Consider the following 17,880-nt stretch of genomic DNA (forward strand, 5'->3'; position numbering starts at 1 on the left):
TTTGTCCCTGGGGAAGATTTTAAATCATGATGTTGACATGAGGGTATTTGAAGTAACTTGAATTAATATCACAATGGTAAACCACTGTAAATCCTGATAATGATGTATACACAAGCTAATCCTACGGGACTGTTGATAGACTAAGTAGGGGTTCACTTAAAATGTACTCAGGAATAAGACACTAACTTGTCCAGCTGGTGACAACTGGCTTTTGACATTAGCATTTTTGACATTTACTTAGTATATCAGAAATAATTTCTTGCACATGAAGCCCATTTTGTACTCAATTTCTGTTGAAATTGCTGGCCAGGCTCCTCACTGACCCAGAAAGGGGTGATTCTTAAAGCAACATAGTTACGCTACCACTACCCATCCTACTATCACTACTCTCTATACCTAATAACCCCAGGTGAAGGAGTAACACTTCTCCCAGATTTATGACATGCACATAGCAGTATAGATGCTTAACACAGAAAAAAAAAGTTCCAAAAATACCTAAAATATCTGAATTAGCAGTAGAAAGGAAATCTATTTGAGTTAGGTATTAAAATCCAATAATGAGCACATTTTAAAATACCCAAATGTTATATAGGAAAATGATAACAATTTACCACATCCTTGGACTATTTTCTCTCTTTAAAATATAAACAAACTATCTCTAAATTCCCTCAGAGTGTTTTAAAGAGCTATATTATTTATACCATTCACACTCTTGGGGGTTTACAACATTTTCACACCCTGGTATGTCTAAATTCCTTTAAGAACATAAATAGTATCCTGGTTAAGTGGTGAGAATTGGAGAAATTAATGCTTTGTTAGGTCTGCTTTGCTCAGTATCTCATACTGATGAGGTCTCAAACTTCACACCTATTTGCCTTACAAGACTGTGTTGGAATTACATCTTAATCACGCTATATAATTACCAGTCTCTTTTTCAGGGCTAGATAGTAATGACTCAACAAAAGCACTGCAAATTCTAAAGCTGGCTAAACTGTTGTTCTTTTATTTGTATAAAAAGAAATCTTTTGTTTTCAAGACCATTCTTATTTGATGTTGAAACAGTTTAGACACAGCTGTTTCCAGTCACACTCATCAGAAGCTGAAGAGATATTAACAGTTAGAATCTTAAGAGATGTTAACAGCTTTTAAAAAATTAAAAATAGAGAGGATTTGTTCTTCAGTATATCTATTAAATATTAAACTGTGTATCTGCTGATATACCACATACTTATGCATCAGTCAGTACCTAAAAATGCAATATTGTCTTCCCCCAAAATTTCTGGTTTGCTGGCTGCCTAAGACACTCTGTGAGTAGGACATATGCACCCTGCCAGATGGAAGGGGGAAAAGGCAACTGGTGTTCTCAAAGACTTGCTACGTATGTATACTATGTATATGCTCTGTATGTGCCTGACCCAGACTTTCATGTTGAAATTTTCTATAGCGAGGTTTTTGGTAGTGGAGAAATTGAGGGAAAGTTAGTCTAGCCATCTCCTTTATGCCATTGGGGGAAGGGAGGGCATGGGGCCACCATTAACTGGGAAGACCCAAGGAGACCTCTTCAGATCACTGATCCAGAAGACACGTAAGTGCTCAGGGATGGAACACACAGAGAGTGCTGCCCTGAGGGACATCTCAGGGCGGTATATTCTTTTGTGTTTTTGTCAAGGAGTGTGCCATTAAGGTTTAGGTCCGACCTACAAATGAAAATTATTAGGATATAACTTAAGATTGTTGTTTCACAAAGGAAACTATTTGATCATTATCTTTGTTACTTAAGCTTATAGAACAAGAATTTCCATTGGTTTACATCCTTCCTACGTTTTCAGCCAGTGATGCCTTCTTGTAGGCTGGCCTCTGGTGTTTCTTTCCTGTCTGTCATCTTAGGAAAACCATCTTTCTATTAGAAAACATGAATATATCACTTAAAAATGCAAAGTGAGCAAAGTCTTTCTGACAGGCATGCTATCTGCAGTGGAAATGCCTCTTGAAAGTAGCACTGAGTGAAGCATTTACTCTGCATGAACTGAAGCATGTGTGCTGGCAGTGGGGTTTCACAGGCATGTGCTGACAGCAGCAGCATGGCAAGACTGAGGAACTTTGTCTGTCATTCCCCAGACAGTGCTCTACATGACACAATCCACCTGCTTCTCTCTGACCATGTCTTCTCCCAACTCTTTTTTGCCTTTTTTCTCTCAGCGCCTCCAGCTCCTCACCACAGCAGTGCCTACAGCAGAGCCTCTCTTCCTGCGCATTATCTCCGCAGGTCAGTCCCAATCTTTGCTTCCATTCCAGTCTACCTCTCCTGGACTCTTTGTTAGAGCTTCAGAAATGTCCCAACATTAGAGCGCACCCCACCAGCCTGCAAAGCCCCCCAACAGGGACCAGCGTCCTAGCAAAGTTCATACGCAACAGGCTGACATCCAGAGGAAAAAAACTGACCTCAGGAGCTGGCAGTTGCAAGCAGCTGAACGGAGGGTCTGATAACAGCAAACACTGAGCAACAAGTAAGTATTTCTAACTGTTGCTGTCACTAAACATCGTAAGAAAGTAATTCATAAACTTCAAGAATTGTCAAAATTGTACAGAAGAATTGCATTCTTTTAATTATTATTTTAGGACTGTCTCTATTTCTGCAGATGTTTACATGAGTAACTTTATGTATTAGACAATTCTCATTCAGTAAGGCTATTCACTGGGCTAAAACCACTGTAGTTTGGATTGGGCCCCCAGTTTGTCATCCTCTTATGACTAATCGAATCTTAGTTGGGGTTTCCAAAACATAATTACACACAGCTGGGTTCTAGGGTTATTTTTTTTTCCTTATCATTCTTTTACTATTTGGAGGAAGAATGAAACATTCTCACACACTTTCATCCTGTACTGTTGCTTAATTTCAGTTTTCAAAGTTTTCATTTACTTTTGAACAGTCAAAAACTGAATCTTCCACAAAAAGCACGCTGATTGTTTCTTGTCTAATGCCAGTAGTGCCTGGAACTCCAAACAACCACAAGCTTAAATATTTGGAATATTTTCTAGAAAAATTGAAAGCTGAACTGTGAGGAAAAAATAACCAGGACTATGGTTTCAAATTCAATAAATGTGACATTTGTTTAATACATTCCTAGTTCCAAATGCTTTCTCCTATTAAAAGGTCCCTTCAGAAAACTATAGTACAAAAATGTAATTTGTATTACAAATTCAAAAAAGTTTTTTAAAGATGCCTTGAACTTGTCCTTCAAACCCCCATCCTTCTGGTGATCTCACACAGCTGTCGTTCTAACAAAGACATAGAATAAGGGTTACATTGCACAGAGAAACTCCAGAGCCAGCTTGCATCTGAATGAATGCACACCTCAGTACTGAGATGTTTACGAGGCTAATTTCAAACACTCCAGGAAGGATACATTCACATTGCTAGTTATGCTCACCCTTGCATCTAAATTTGAGCTGTAACTTGCAGACTGTGTAAAATCTTAAATCTCTTGCCTTTCTCAGGGCAGCTAGAACTCCCAAGAGTTGGATGCTAGAGGAAAACCAGCACCCCAGGCAAGCTCACACATCATGCAGATAGTAAGCTTTGCAGAAACCTATACAGTCGGCAGCTATGACACAGTAAAAACCAGCCTGAAAACACCCGTGGTTAAGCTGTTTGAATGGGTGGAATCGCATCTATGCAATCAGGAGCAACACAAAAGCAGTTAAAAAAACTCATTGATTACAGTGAATCAAACGGGATGTATGCCTGGACCCCACAGCAGCAGTTAACCGATTGCACCTATTACTGATGACTTAGCTTCTCACACTGAGAGGCTAACCAGACAAGGAGGATTTGTCAGCACCACCAAGTTTCTGTGTGGTGGCAATGCAGTTCTAAATGGCAAGAAAAGGCTACTCAAGAGAGAGGCTGTGACCCCCATGGTTTGGACGATGTTGGGACAGCTGATGGAGAAGCTGCAGCTGCATTAAGACGTCTGCTGGCAGCAGCTTCTTGTACAATGCTATCATATCAGTATAGACCTTATAAAGAAGAATGTCTAAATGAAGGCCAGTGTTTTGGAAATGGGCAGCTAAAAGGATGTGCAGGAAGAGAAAGCAAGAGATATCTGACCCATTAATATCTGCTTCAATTACTCCTATTGTTGCAGCACATTTGAGTGCTCAACTTTTACTAAAGCCTTGCAGTACAGAAAAGCTACAGAGATTATCACTATTTATAACAGCTTTCTAACCTTTTACTTTAATCTTTTCTATGATATCTGTGCCAATAATAATAGCCTAAAGCACTCCCTTTTCCTTATTCTTCTGCCTTCAGAGTAATGTTGGTCTTTTTAATCTCTCCTCACATGGAAATCTAATCTCTCCTTAGGCTGTTAAACTGCAATGGCTCAGATGATACTACTGTAGGTTTTGTTACTCTTTTTTTTTTTTTTTTTTTTTAAATCAAGGTGATCAAAACAGAATATCGAAGCCTAGCATACTCAAGCTGCATCAGCACTGGGCAGAACATGATCAGCTTGGAGAAGAGTTGGTGCTGAGGACCCAGCGCCAACCCATACCCACCAGGGTGTTTTACTCAAGAGCTCTAGCCTGGCCCCGTGGGTACAGGAGGTGCGCTCACTCCTGTGAACGTTTCAGTCTCAAGACACCAAACAGTGGGAGGCGTAATTCAGGTACACTCCTGATCGAACGAAAACTCTGATGAGAAGAAATCATTTTGGAGAAAGCTTCCAAACACTGCACCCACCCAGATTTTTATTGTAATTACGAGCAAGATCCCATTTTTTTCTTGGGCCGCTTTGGTAGAGCCAGCCTCAAAGGTTGACAAAATTGGCACCTCTTCTTCTTCAGTTTCCAAACGAACATTTCCCCTTGAGATGACTATCCTCCCTCTGAAAACTGGTGTCCCTTAATTTTAAAGAAATATCCCTTTACTTACTAGATAGTATTTCCCTATTAGTCTGTGCTTTGCTGCAAACAGTGCAGAATGCAGGTGGGACCCTAGGAACTCCCTTGGGATCTCTCCCCCTTACCGCCCCAGCATGCAAACTCTGTACAGACAGCATGCTGGCTGGGGCCAGCGCTTTCCCACACCTTCAGCAGTTTATAGTGCACGACATGCTACCTCTAATGGTGGAAAGAGGAAAAAAAAAAAATAAAAAAATATCCAAGTCTAGCTGCAGTCAAGCTGCAGGGTTGACAGATCTCACATCAAAAGTGTTGGAAGATACGATGCTCTGCCTGAAGCCCTCGCTTCTGTAGGCTAGGAGTGATGGGGGAACTTGCTTTCATCTGGAAGGTGGAAAAAGAAGCCTCGTCTTTGTGGTTATGGAAGAAAGCCTGAATATGTGACCCCACAACACCCTAGCAGCTCAAAAAGTTAATGGGAAATGTGAAAACTTCAAACCTTTTTTCCTTAATCTCGTGACCTGAGGACCTGAATCGTGATTTCTGAACATCTACGGCTGGCCATCTGCAAACTGCAGAGCTACTCGAGCAGTTCACCTCGAAAACCGCCGTCCGTTTCCCTGCAGCGCTGCCCGCGGCCCCGGGCTGCCTTCCGTCCGCAGCGCGGTCCCACGCCGCCGGGGGAGGGTCCGGGGGGAGCCCCGCTCTTCCTCCCCACCGCGCCCTCGCCCACAGGGAGCCCCAGCGCCAGCCCGGGGGAAGGCGGGGGGGGCGCTGCCGGGGCTGGCTCTCCCCCGGCCGGCCCGGTGCCCTGGCTGGGGTCGGGTCGGCGCAGCGGCTCGGGGCACACGGCGCCGGGGGGTCCCCACGCCTCTCGCCGGGCCGGGGCACTACCGGGCGGTTCCCGGAGGCCAGGCCGGAGGAGAGCAGCCCTCGGGGGGAAGCCGCGGGGCACACCGACGACGGGGGCACGGCACGGGCAGCGCATCCCTCCCAGAGGCCCGAGCCCCTTCCCGCCCGCGGCCGCCGCCGGGCCCGGCGGGAGGGGAGGGGAAGGGCGGGGCGGGCGGCCTGTCCCGGCGGCGGGAGGAGGAGGAGTCTCCGGCGGCGCCCGGGAGCCCGCTCGGAGAATGTCTCCGTCCCACTCCTCCTCCTCCTCTGCCGGCCCCTTTGCCGCGCAGCCCTCAGCCGGGAAGGGCCGCCGCCGCCGCGCAGCATGGGGAGCTGCTGGCTGCGCCTCGCCGCCCTGCTCGCCCTGGGCGCCTGCCCCAGCCTGCAGTACGAGGGTAGGGAAGGGGGGAAGGGGGGAAGGGGGCGGCGGGGGCCGGGGAGCCCCCCGCGGCAGGGCAGCAGCCGGGGGCGCGGCGGGGAGCGCGCGGCGGCGGAGCCGTTTCCCCCACCGGGCAGGGGCCGCTGCTCGCCCGCCGCCGCGCCTCGGCCCGGGGCGGCGCGGGGGGCGGCGGGGGTCGGGGAGGGCCTGGCAGCCCCCTCGCTCCCCGCCCGGAGCGCTTTGTCTCGTCCGCCGTCTCGTCCTTCCCGGGGCTCGTCCCGGGGCGGCCGTCAGCTCCAGAGAAGCCGCATCCTCGGTTTAGAGTCCCGGGCTATTGGGCGCGATTAAGACTTTTGTCTGTTTTGGGTTTAAACGTGCGGAGTGCAGGTTGGTGGTAGCCCATCGCATTTTCGCATGGGGCATCCCGTTTGCATCTCCATGCCGTTATCCTGGCAAACTTACAGAGAACCGAGGAAGGAGAAGACACCCACTCAAAGTTGCTTCAGTAGAACAGACTCTGTGTTGTCCATCGTGGTAAAAAGCGGGGGGGGGGGGGGGGGCGAGTACATGTCTGATCTACCAGCCTTGGCTCCAGGACCTTGGCACCTACAAGTCTTTCACCAGTTTTTGTTGCCTCCGTGCGACTGTGCATGCCAAAAGCTAATCTCAGTTTTCAGTGTGAAAACCAAAATGGTGAATCTGACTGGGTTCTTATGTTTCTAGTAATTAAAAAATATATGCTTATGGTATTTCACTCCTAATTATTTGCATTTGCTTTAGCAAAATTTGAAATAAGGTCCTCAATTTCAGGTCTGTTTCCATGGCAAAAGGAAGTTGGCATGTCGAGCTGCCCCTTTTAAAGCAGCTGCATCTTGTCAGATTAAAGATTGCTGACTTGGTGGACTTTGCAGGCAAAGCCAGTGTAAACTGGCATGCGGTGGTGGTTTAACAGGTGTAGTCAATGAAAACTTGTAGTCAGGATAGAGTCTTCAAAGTAAGCGGGTATTGCTTCAAATTGAGGTGCATTACTGTGGGTTACCAGCGAAGAAAGGCAATGAGCAGGTGAGAAGGGTGTCCAGCACAACTCACAGCTGTGCGTGCAGAGAAATTCTATTTGATGGCGATACCTGGTTTTTGTATCCAGGAGCTATCCCTACCTAAGACATAGTTCTGCCCATGGAGGGGCATAAAATGAGACAATGATGGTATTTGTAAGTTGAAGTTAGCTTTTCTTATTTTTGTTGGCATGCTTCGGGTGGCTGCTTTCCAGCATGGAAGATACTGGAACACACATTTATGCTTTTTCTTTAAAAAACACTAAGGTATTGGACACATCAGTTGCTAAATCAACAAAGACAACAGAAGTTTCTGTCCTGGCATTTCTCTGAGGATTATTGTACTGCCAAACTCTCTTTATTTTCTTAGGAAGATGACTGAATGCTTTACTTTGCGGTTCATGTGAATGTTAGTCTTCAATTAGTTTGCAGAGGATGCTAATATCCTGTCCTCTTTCTTCCTAAAAGGCCAAATGTAACTTCTCCAGTCTCAAAAATCCACTTTTTGCTTGTAATCTTCAAGTTGGCTACACAGTGGCCTGCTTGTTTCAGCTTTCACTCATTTGAAAGTCCAATTTTCTTCTTGTGCTTAGTGTCAAAGACTCCAAAGAGCTTAAATCAGCAGCAGCTGTATTTGCAAACCCTAATACAAAGTTTTCATGTTCTATTTCTTTTGTTTGGTTGGTTTTTAATAGAGAAAATATGATGTTCTTTCAAATCTTTATTCTCAATATGAAATCTAGTGAAACTGTAAATAGATATTTTCTTTAATGGTACTGTGTTGGCATGTAACTGTACACAATAGGTACAGAATGCCATTAAGTAAGCTAAAATAGATTTCTTCAAAAAATCTGGATAGTATGTGTGTGCATGTGGCCCTCCTGAGTACAGATTATACATGCATGTACTTAGCAAACTGTTACCAGGACACTTGACTATTTTGTAGACAAAGCCAGTCTATTTTGGATTTGTACAAAGTGCTTATTTTCAATAGTAGGTTGTTACCTAAACATCAGAAATAGCCTAATTGACTCTTGAATTCATAATTTGGTAACACTGAAGTTTTTAGTGTATAACATTTTTGCTCCATAACCCAAAGTCTGTGGTGAGCACCACACTAAATAGAAATAATTTACATGCATAAACAGAGTTCTGTGATGGATATTTGATGGCAGGCAGTAAAAATCAAGACAGTATTCTGTCTGTGAAAATGTCATTGAATTAACTATCACCTTGGCATTAGGAAGAAGATTGAAAAATAACTTGATTAATTAAAATTCTTAAAATACTTGAAGGCATTTGTGGCAGCTGCTGTGTTACCTGTAACTGTAGTTTCAAATCTTGAAAGGATGCCTGTGGTCTTTTTACATTGTTCCATTCAAAGCTCATGATGCACAATCGACGAAATCTCTCTGATGTCACCACTCAGAGAAAAGTCTGTCTGCTCTTCAAGAACTTTTTAGAGATGCACCTTTTGGAAGTTAAAACAACCTGAAAACATTTTCCTAAGGACTAAAGAGAGAGAGAGGACCCTTGAGCACTTTAATGACTCTTTCTCATCAAGCAGTTCTACTCTTTCCCAGAGCTCTTCCCATCTCTTCTTTTCTGTTTTTTTGAGCTGTGAAGAACAATGTAGATCCTTACCCTGTTGGGCTCAGGCAGAGCACTGCTGACCATCCAGCAGTGCAGGGTGAGGGTAAAGCTGTGGATACATATATATATAAACAAATGGAAATCCCTTGTTTGGTGTTTTGGGTACATGGAGATGAAATCAGGTGGCACTGCACAGTGTAAGACTGTTGTACTCGTGTCTTTACACTTTTAGTAGATGAAAGGAAAAGCTAATCTATGATAAAATTAAGGCGAAGCGGTTATACTACATTAAAAAAGAAATTGTGCATTAGAACAGGATATTGATGTGAAGGGACTGTGAACCTTGAGAGAGATGGCATTAAAATCACTTAAAAACTATGTAATATTACAGAACTATTTTCAAAACCTGTATGAGAATTAATTCAATGTAAAACAATATATACGTGTGGTATGCTTGTAAACATATGTATATATTTGGATTAAATACAAGTAGGTGGAAGTCTGTTTGGTAGTGGAAAGGGTAACTCTTGTCAAAGTTGCACTGCAGAGCAAGGGGTGCATCTGTGGGTGAGACTTGTGAGTGCTTCAGCCATTCAGAGAGGGGTGGTCCTTCCCCAATCGAGTTTATACTGTAAATAGACAAAGCATAGGAGGACAAAACTGAAAGAAGTAAATGTTTAAGGTTGCTTAGAGTCATATGGCAGGCTTTAAAAAAACCTGGCATTGCAGTTAATAACTTGGTTTCCACTCATAGCTGCTATCCATCAGACCAAGCTGCAAAATGGTCAAGAAACAGTCTCCGGGCCCCTAAGCAGCTGGTGTTCTGCATTGCCAAGGGTGAGGCCTGTTGTGTCAGCTGACGGGGTTTTTTTGTTTTGTTTTGTTTTGGTTTGGGTTTTTTTGGGTTTTTTTGTTTTGGTTTGGTTTTTTTGTTTTTTTTCAAATAGAGCTTGCTGTCTCTCTATTAATCTTAGGTGACAGTTTGTGTAGAAGTACATACAAGATCCACTTGTGTGCTTTGTTCTGTGTGTGCTGGTCCCCTGACGCTGAGGATGCTGATAGCGAGCTTCTGGTGGATGCAGACCCGGGTGTTGTGCATGCTGGCTAAGCACAGAACAGAAAGGCAGTGGCTGCCCTCAAATCACTTGCAGTACAAGTACAAGACAAAAACCAGCACGTGAATACAAGCAGATAACTATGTCCTAAGGCACAGCTTTGTCCAAGGACTTGTGCTTTGGACAGGCTGGCTCTATCTAAATAAGCTCCAGTTAGCTGGATGGTGCTGTATGAATGAATAAGACTTCCAGCAGCAGAGAAGCCTAATAGAAATGACATTCTCAAGTGACCTCGAATCCAACAGATACATCATGTTTATATCAATCAATAATGTTAACTCCTTCCCTGACACTGCTTTCATATCTTGCCATGTGAAGTGGGCTATCTTCATGAACTGTAGTAATTCCCTACTGAAAACTTGTCACAGCTTTAAGCATTATCAAAGCACTAAGTTTCTTTCTGAGTGGTCCTTAAGTAATCAGGTCATCGCATCCTCCGTGCTGGGCCTGCTCAGACTGCTCACTCTTCAGCATCACCTGGGGCTTCTGTACGACTGAAGTCTCCAGGGTGAGAGCATATAAACAAAGAGTGAAAATAAGAAAATTTTCTGAGAGGTACTTTCTATGAGTTGCTCGGCTGTCCTTTTTTCTTGTGCTGAAATACACTTTGCCAGAAAGCACAGGCAAGCTAACTGCATGTAAGGGCTTGGGTAGTTAAGGGTAGACAAGCATTGGAGATGGTACAGGAGGCGCAACAGAACAATCAATAGCAGTTATTCCTCACACCTGCAAGTTACTGTATCCCTTTTATTGTTGGTCCACTGCAGTAGTAAATGCTAGGAGACATGATATGGGCTTTCTGAACATCTAGAGTGTATAAGTGCAGTGTTTATAAAAACTTGCACTTGAGATTGACATCAGTACAGGTAGGGCTCTTGTCTGTGAAAAGCGTGAATGAGCATATAGCTTGAAGTATCAAAAGCATCAGTTCTTAAAATACTTTGGTAATGTTGTGTTTTACTGCAGTCTCCTCTCAGACAGTTGAGACCAGTAGTTGCAAATAAAAAGGAATATTACTGAAATACAGTTTTTTTGTTTTTCTCCCACTATAGAGAGATGAATGGGATGGGTATCGATAGGGTCAAATTTATGGCTGATGAACGTACAGGGAACAAGAGTTGAATAAGCCACTGGTTTGAAAATTCAAACTCCTTACATATATGATATATAACCTTAGATGAGTTGCATAGACTTACTTGCTCTTCCTTGCTTTTCCTCATTGGAGATGCCTGTGTAAAAAGTCTGCTACTTAGATACTGCTGTCCACTGATTGACAGGAAGAATGGAGTTTGGAGATGGGCATGGACTTCAGCCCACATTGCCAGATGTCTTGGTGCACTGTTGATAAGCCTTAATTGACTGAAGGCCAGAGAGTGTGTGAGGAACACCATCTTCATGGATGTAAATGTAGACACAAATGATGAATCCTGTATTCTTGCATCTTTTGACTCTATGTTGGAATTTCTTGCAATTCAGTTACCGCAGACAGACCATGTCAGAGGGATCACTGAAATAATTGGTAAAGCACTAACCAAGTTCTCTGGTAGCTTATAAGATTTATAAAAATATACTTAAATTTTTAGATACTGATGCGATGGTCCTTTCTCTTGAGCCCTGTACTATGTTGCCATATGTGAGATTAGGTAGCGTAAGGATCCCAAGGCCATCTTCACTGGGAGAAACTGTTTCCAAGGGATGGGTCCCCAGCCCACTAGTGTGATTGTTTGGAGTGGAAGGCAATGAAGAAGCAACAACACTCCTATACTTCCCTACCTTCACCCTCATCACACTACTGATCTTTTGTTTGAAAAGCGTATCAGTGATCTAGTAAGTCATGAAATTGTAATGTATGGTATGTATTGTAATACATACTGTAATATAATATTGTCAATCTTTGTGTCTTTCATGGTACTTCTGTGAGCATCTGAAGTACAAATGTTTTTTCCCCAGCTGGAGTAACAAATTACATGCTTCTCTCAATACTTGGCTAATTTTTCTGCTTCTGAAATGACTGTTTGGTTTGGATTTTTTTTAGTTTGCTGTTTCAAGTTATATGTTAAAAATGATGGTGTGCTGAGGATTGTCCGTTTCACAAGGCATTCACTTAAATTTTTTTAGTGCAGTAAATGAACAACTCAGCATACAGGACATGGCTGGCTGACCAGCACTTCTCTGCCACTGTTTCTAACTATGGATTGTATTTAAAGGAGCACTGTAAAAATTGTTCAAACTGAAAATTTATGCTGCAGTACCTTGAAAGCAGCTCCAAATTATAGGTTTTAACTTTAACGATTCTGATCTTTCCTGTAACTTGAAATAGCCACTTAAGAGCTCTGCCAGAGTTTGAAACTACTTCAACTTGTCATTTGGCATATCTCTACATGAAGAGAGAAAGGATTTTTGTATTTCTTGAGACTCATGGAAGTAAATTAAATTTCCCCAAATTAATACATATGGGAAGCTCAGCTTTGCCAATATCTTCCTTTGGTTTGCCTGAATAGTCTTGACAAGATTTTGTTGTGCTTGAGGAAATAAATGGTGTCTTTGCCGTGTACATAACGCACAGAAATGCAGAAGCAGTAGTTACATGGAGAGTAAAGCTCTGTTGGGTGCAGCATCAGGATAAGAAATCCTTCCCTCAGCCACCATTATCTCAAACTAGTGTTTCTTGGCAGCTGCAGGAATTTTTCCTGAGAGAAATGTCTAAGATTACACCCCCCTCTTCAGTTCTGTGAAGATGGAGGGGGAACGCCTTTAGCATGGGAGCACTTTAAGAGCCCGCTACCAGCATGCTGAAGTGAGTCTGTCAAAATACCTTGGTGCTGGACTACTGTTAAAATGAAACTTTTCTGCTAAAAGTCTTGTTTGAGAGAAAGTGTTGCTCATGGGTTTTTGCTTGTTTCCTGAACAGTAGTTACTGGACTGCAGTTCCCTGGTTGGGCTGGCTAGCCTTCATCACCAACTCCTGATTTTTATGTTTACTGATATTTTTCTGCTTTCTTCTCTAGCACTTAGTAGATGCTACCTTGCAAAAGCAAGCTGTTTTGCATTCTTTTGTATCCCTCTCAACAGCATCTCTTTTTTTGGCTACTTTTGGGAGTTGTGCTTTCCCTCCAGAAAGCTTTAGACAACTGTGGCCTGTTTCTGCTGATCAGAGTGGACTCCTTGTTCTCTCCCCAGCTGTCCTGGGCTTCCTCCTACCCATCCTTGATGCCTGACTCCTGGCATGTAAGACTTCGGCCAGGATCCCTCGCCTCAATCCCTGTTTGTTCAGGTGCTAACGTGGTAGAGCCCAGGTTTGGGCTCTGGCCAGGAGTCCCGGGCATGTCTGCAGTACAGGAGAGATTTCCAAAATGGCTTTCTCCCAAACCTACTCTTGTTCCTGTTTTGCATTGCTGGAAACGTCTCCTCTTCTCTCACCTGGGTGGCAGTTTTCAACTCTTTTCTTGTGTCCTGCTTGCGTTTTTTAACTTCGCTCTTGACTTTGAGGGGGGCTGCCAGCTTTCTCGACTGCCCCCCGGCTGTGAGCAATGTGGTGGTTCCATATGTGATCTCGCAATGAGTTGCTGCAATCCTCTGGGGAGAGGGAAGCCTTCTGGTGAGGCCAAATGGGGACGTGGCTCACATAAATTTATCTAGGATGCCTTCCTTTACCCTCTTGTGCTATTTGGGTGAAATAAGCGCCAAGGGTGGGACCCATGTTACTGCTTTAGATGGTGCTGTCTCTTTCAGCTGGCCGCCTGTGGGTCTTTGCTGCCCTGGTTTCAACTGTCGAACGTTAGCTCAGGAGTTGGGAGAGCTGCTGTCCCCTCCCTGCAGTGTCCAGGGCAAATTACAGGCTGGGAGAGGGAAACACCCCCAGCCATGCTGGAGGGCTGAGACTCTGCCAGCCTGTGCAAGTCAAGCTGGGGGCAGTCGGGCATTTTTGGCAAACGTTTTTGCTGTTTGGGCAGATACCATTTGTATAACTTCAGGCTTTTTGCTTACTCAATGAAATTGTGTCTTCATCTGAGATCCGATGACATCCGTGGGTTAGCTGCTTTGAGAGACCATGTTTTGCATAGAGCTCAAAAAGAATTGAGAATGCTTGAAATGATGCATGTTCTGGGTTGTTCTTGTGAGATGGATCATTATGAGCTATTTTGAAGGGGGGAAAGGAAAAAACACAACCAAAACATGCAAGATGCTTATCATAAAGATTCTTGATTGCATTCATTTGTTTGAAACTGGTGAGTAAGTATCTACATATGTTTATATATGTCTTTGATTTGTATAGTCTTTGAATTGTGACATGCAGCTGTGTCCTTCAGGGGGAGGCACAGAAGAAACTTCTTCAGCTTTGCAGGAAAATAGATAACAATACATTTTATGTTACTGCTATCTTTTGCTCCAGATCTTGCAGTGGGTAAAAATATACATGTATGAGAGTACTCCACATATGCAATTTGGGCGGTTTAGAAGTTTGTGTTATAAGGAAATTGTGGTCTTATTACAGAAGAAAACCCTTTTTTTCCAGTAATGTAAAATTTAAAATTTGTCACAATTCTGAATAGACAGGTTTTCTTACAATTTGAGAAGTGTGATTGAAGACATCTGATTTTATTTTTACCTGCTTCTCACCCTCTTCAGGAAATGCTGTTTCCGTCTGTGTTACTGGATTTAAATGTGTTGTACATATATATGCAAAGAATAGCATTGCAGTTTGAAAGTAGTCATATATTCAGGCTTCTCCAGCAGTGCCTTGTCACGCTGCATGGTTTACCCAAAGCCTACACTTAACCAGTGTGGGCGGCCAACATGAGTCACTTAACAAAGTCTGTCTCCTTTTAGGCTGTACCATGAGAGTTTTGACCTGCTAGGGTCTGTGGTTTGTCCTGGTGTTCCTTAGAGGTCTTTCGTCAGGCTTCCTGACACTCACTGGCCAGATGGGGGGAGATGCTGCTTCCAACTCCTGCCTCAGGAGTTAAGTTATAAGCCTATGCCAATTACACTTTTCTTCAGAGCTGTCAACTTTAGGGCAATGCACTTAAAAATAATTACTTGATTCAGATCTGCCTGTCTTGAGTCCATCCATTGTTGCTCTCTGGTTGCACTGTGTCACTCCAAGTAAAACGGGCCAAAATTAATATGCCTCTGTACAGCTGTTCTTGAAGATTAAAACCACGTTGGCTCACAGACATTCACTGTTCTAAGCTGCCCAGAGGCAGATACCAGAAACAATATGCCTGGCACTGAGTTACAGTGGCAGTGAAATATTTAAATAAAAAAACCAGCCCAACAAATAATAAAAAGGTCCTTCCCATACTTTACTTTTCTGGGGAAGAAATGTATGTGAGTGCTGCAGGCTAGAAGGGGGTACCTTTCTTATTACTGTAATAAGGAAAAAAGCAATGACTTGCTGAAGGTGTTTTTTGTGAAGGCGTCTGACTGGTAGTTTGCTTCAGATTCGTACCGCTGGTTTGTTTTTGTGACATTAAGGCAGCTGGTTAGCCTGTGTCTGCATCCCCTTTATAATATGGATTGTCTGGAGAGCTTTGACTGAAAACATTCATATAAGGAGCAAGTACTGTTATTGCTATTGCATGTGTACTGCATCATATTAAGTACAACTGTGTGGGTGTGTTTAGTTACGAAACTGCTACAGATTTCTCTTGGGTCTCTTTGAAGCAGAAAAGAGGTGACCTGTGCCTGGTGGTGGTTCTGGGCATACCTGTGTGCTCTTCTGGCTAGTCTTTCCATTGCCTTTGTTACTGCTTCAGTTACAGCTTCTGGCTGTGTTTCCGTTTGATAGGTATCAGGAACCACGTTTTGAGTTTCTCATTGGTGCTTGACATTTATTGTAATGAGATAGGAAATACGTGTCCAGAAGAAATGGGAGATAACTGTGACTGTAAACTTTCTTTGAGTTTAAGGAAATTTCCAGTCAAATGCATCAAATCCTCAGTAGCTCTGTAACAAGGAAAGGCAACTTTTGTATAAATGCCCTCAGTGCTGTTGGTGTATCACTGATTCCTTTTTGTCCTTTCCGCCAGCATACTAGAAGCTTACAGTGGTTAACTAGCTGACAACTTGTCCTCTTTTTGGAAAATACGAACACCTGAATTGTTTTTTTGGCTCTGTTTTTAAGAGAAGTGCTTCTGATTGGGGATTCTGTGCCTCTTTCCAACTGAATGCCAAAACCAAGAATATTAAACTATATCTTTAGATGGCTCTAAAGCATTTCAGAGCTCTTGGATACCAGTAACAGTGCAGGATGTGCACTGCAGCCCTGAAAGTTCTTTTGTTTTATTCTTACCCAGAATCATCCTTTTGCAGTATTTTTGGATGCCAGCTTGTAAGGAAATCTTTAATATGTGGCATACTTATAAAATGACTTGGACATTTTAGCTGTAACATAAGTTAAAAAACATATATATTGTGTGTACAGTAAAAAACAACTTGTAACTCCTCAGAAAGATGATTGATTTATAGCTGATTTCCCTGTTGGGAGAGTAAACCAATTTGCCAAAACAGATCAGTACAAAGGAATTGAAAATAAGTCCTCCATTTGAGTTATAAACATTTCCATATTTGTAAGCCCCTCACAATGAAAATGGGGTTTGATTTATTTGCAGTGGGTGAATGTTGTCTCTAAAGCACGACCCTGTTATCTCCTTACTCTCCTGCCTTTAACAAAGCTATTCTTTATTGCACAAAGACAGTGAGAAGGCAGGGTGGGGAACAGAAAAAATTCATATTGTAGTATGTGACACATGAGAATAAATTCATGTATTAGTAATGGGTTTTGTGGTACAGAGCCTGATGGTTCTCAGGGTTCCAGTTCTCAGGAAGCTGTGGCCTCCAAAACGTTCTTGGTCTTTCTTGGATGAAGACATTGTGGTGAGCGGGACTGACAAATGGCAATGGAAGTGTGCAAAGGGAAGACATGAATAAGACCTCGTCGCTGCATAGATTAGTTATTGCACAGTTTAAATAAATTTCAACTGGAAAGCCCCGCACACCACTCCTGTTCAACAAACTGCAGGCTCTTCTCCTCATCACCCTCCTCCTAAACCCTTATGAGAGCTGATGCAGCAATTTGAGTTTTGGATTGTATTTGCTCAAACAGTTCTTTTAAAAGTGTCCTGTTTAATACTTAGTCACTTCTCGTTTCCACTGTGGAAGGAGCTGTGAGGAATCCCTGCCATTGCGGTGAGATACTTTGTGTGTGTGTTTGTGTGTGTGAGCAGGGGAGGAGGAAAGCTTGGCAGTCTGTGTGATATGCAGCAGCTTACAAGTTCATACAGGATTGCATCTCTTTGGGGCTTTTAGTTCTCAGCTGCCTGCAATAAGAGTGCTTCAGCTGTGTAACAAGCTCCTGAAAATTTTTGAAGGCTGGGGCATGATTTACATTGGGGAGCTGGCTGATGGACTGGTCCTGCTAACAGCTTCTTGCTGAGGCAGCGGATTGTTGAGGGATGGTTGAAATGACCTGTAATATAGCTGCTTTTTCCCAGAAAACGATTTCTGTTTTCAGAGCTGGCAGGGTGAGGGAGTTGGAACCAGGCAGCTTATTGTCAGATCTTGTTGGAGGTTGCCCTTGGCCTGATTTCTTACTGGCAAATGTTGACTTGTCTCAGGCTGCTGTTGAACTGGTGCATTTGCAAATAAGAGATGCTGAAGAGCCTGTCCACTGCAGAGGGTCAGAGCAGTGAGAGGCAAATAACTGGATAGCTGCCATCCACAGCTTGTGTAACCCCTTGCCTTCTGCTAGGAGTCCATGCTAAATGTAACATCCCATTTTCTTTGATGCAAAAAGGCCGGTACCAGTACTATACATAAACAGTGGAGGAGTAATGCTGATTGTCTTTTACACACAAGACACACCACACTGTGGAACTGACTGTACAGTATGTTTCCAATTTTGCATACCATAGTAAAATTTCGTAAGAAAGAAGGG

General features: G+C 43.3%; 1 protein-coding gene across 2 annotated transcripts in view; it reads left to right on the plus strand.

Moving 5' to 3' along the window:
- The first annotated feature begins 6,074 nt into the window (after nt 1-6,074).
- SRPX (sushi repeat containing protein X-linked) overlaps nt 6,075-17,880 on the plus strand; it is a 49,059-nt gene continuing 37,253 nt past the window's right edge. Inside the window, exon 1 of one of the 2 annotated variants that reach the window (XM_074816876.1) lies at nt 6,075-6,194. In XM_074816876.1, coding sequence (XP_074672977.1) covers nt 6,125-6,194 — 70 coding nt within the window. In that variant the 5' untranslated portion in view covers nt 6,075-6,124. The remainder of the gene's footprint in view (nt 6,195-17,880) is intronic. The other variant, XM_074816877.1, reaches the window with a different exon arrangement.

This window comes from Strix aluco, chromosome 2, assembly GCF_031877795.1.
Source record: "Strix aluco isolate bStrAlu1 chromosome 2, bStrAlu1.hap1, whole genome shotgun sequence".
NCBI classification, from domain to species: domain Eukaryota; kingdom Metazoa; phylum Chordata; class Aves; order Strigiformes; family Strigidae; genus Strix; species Strix aluco.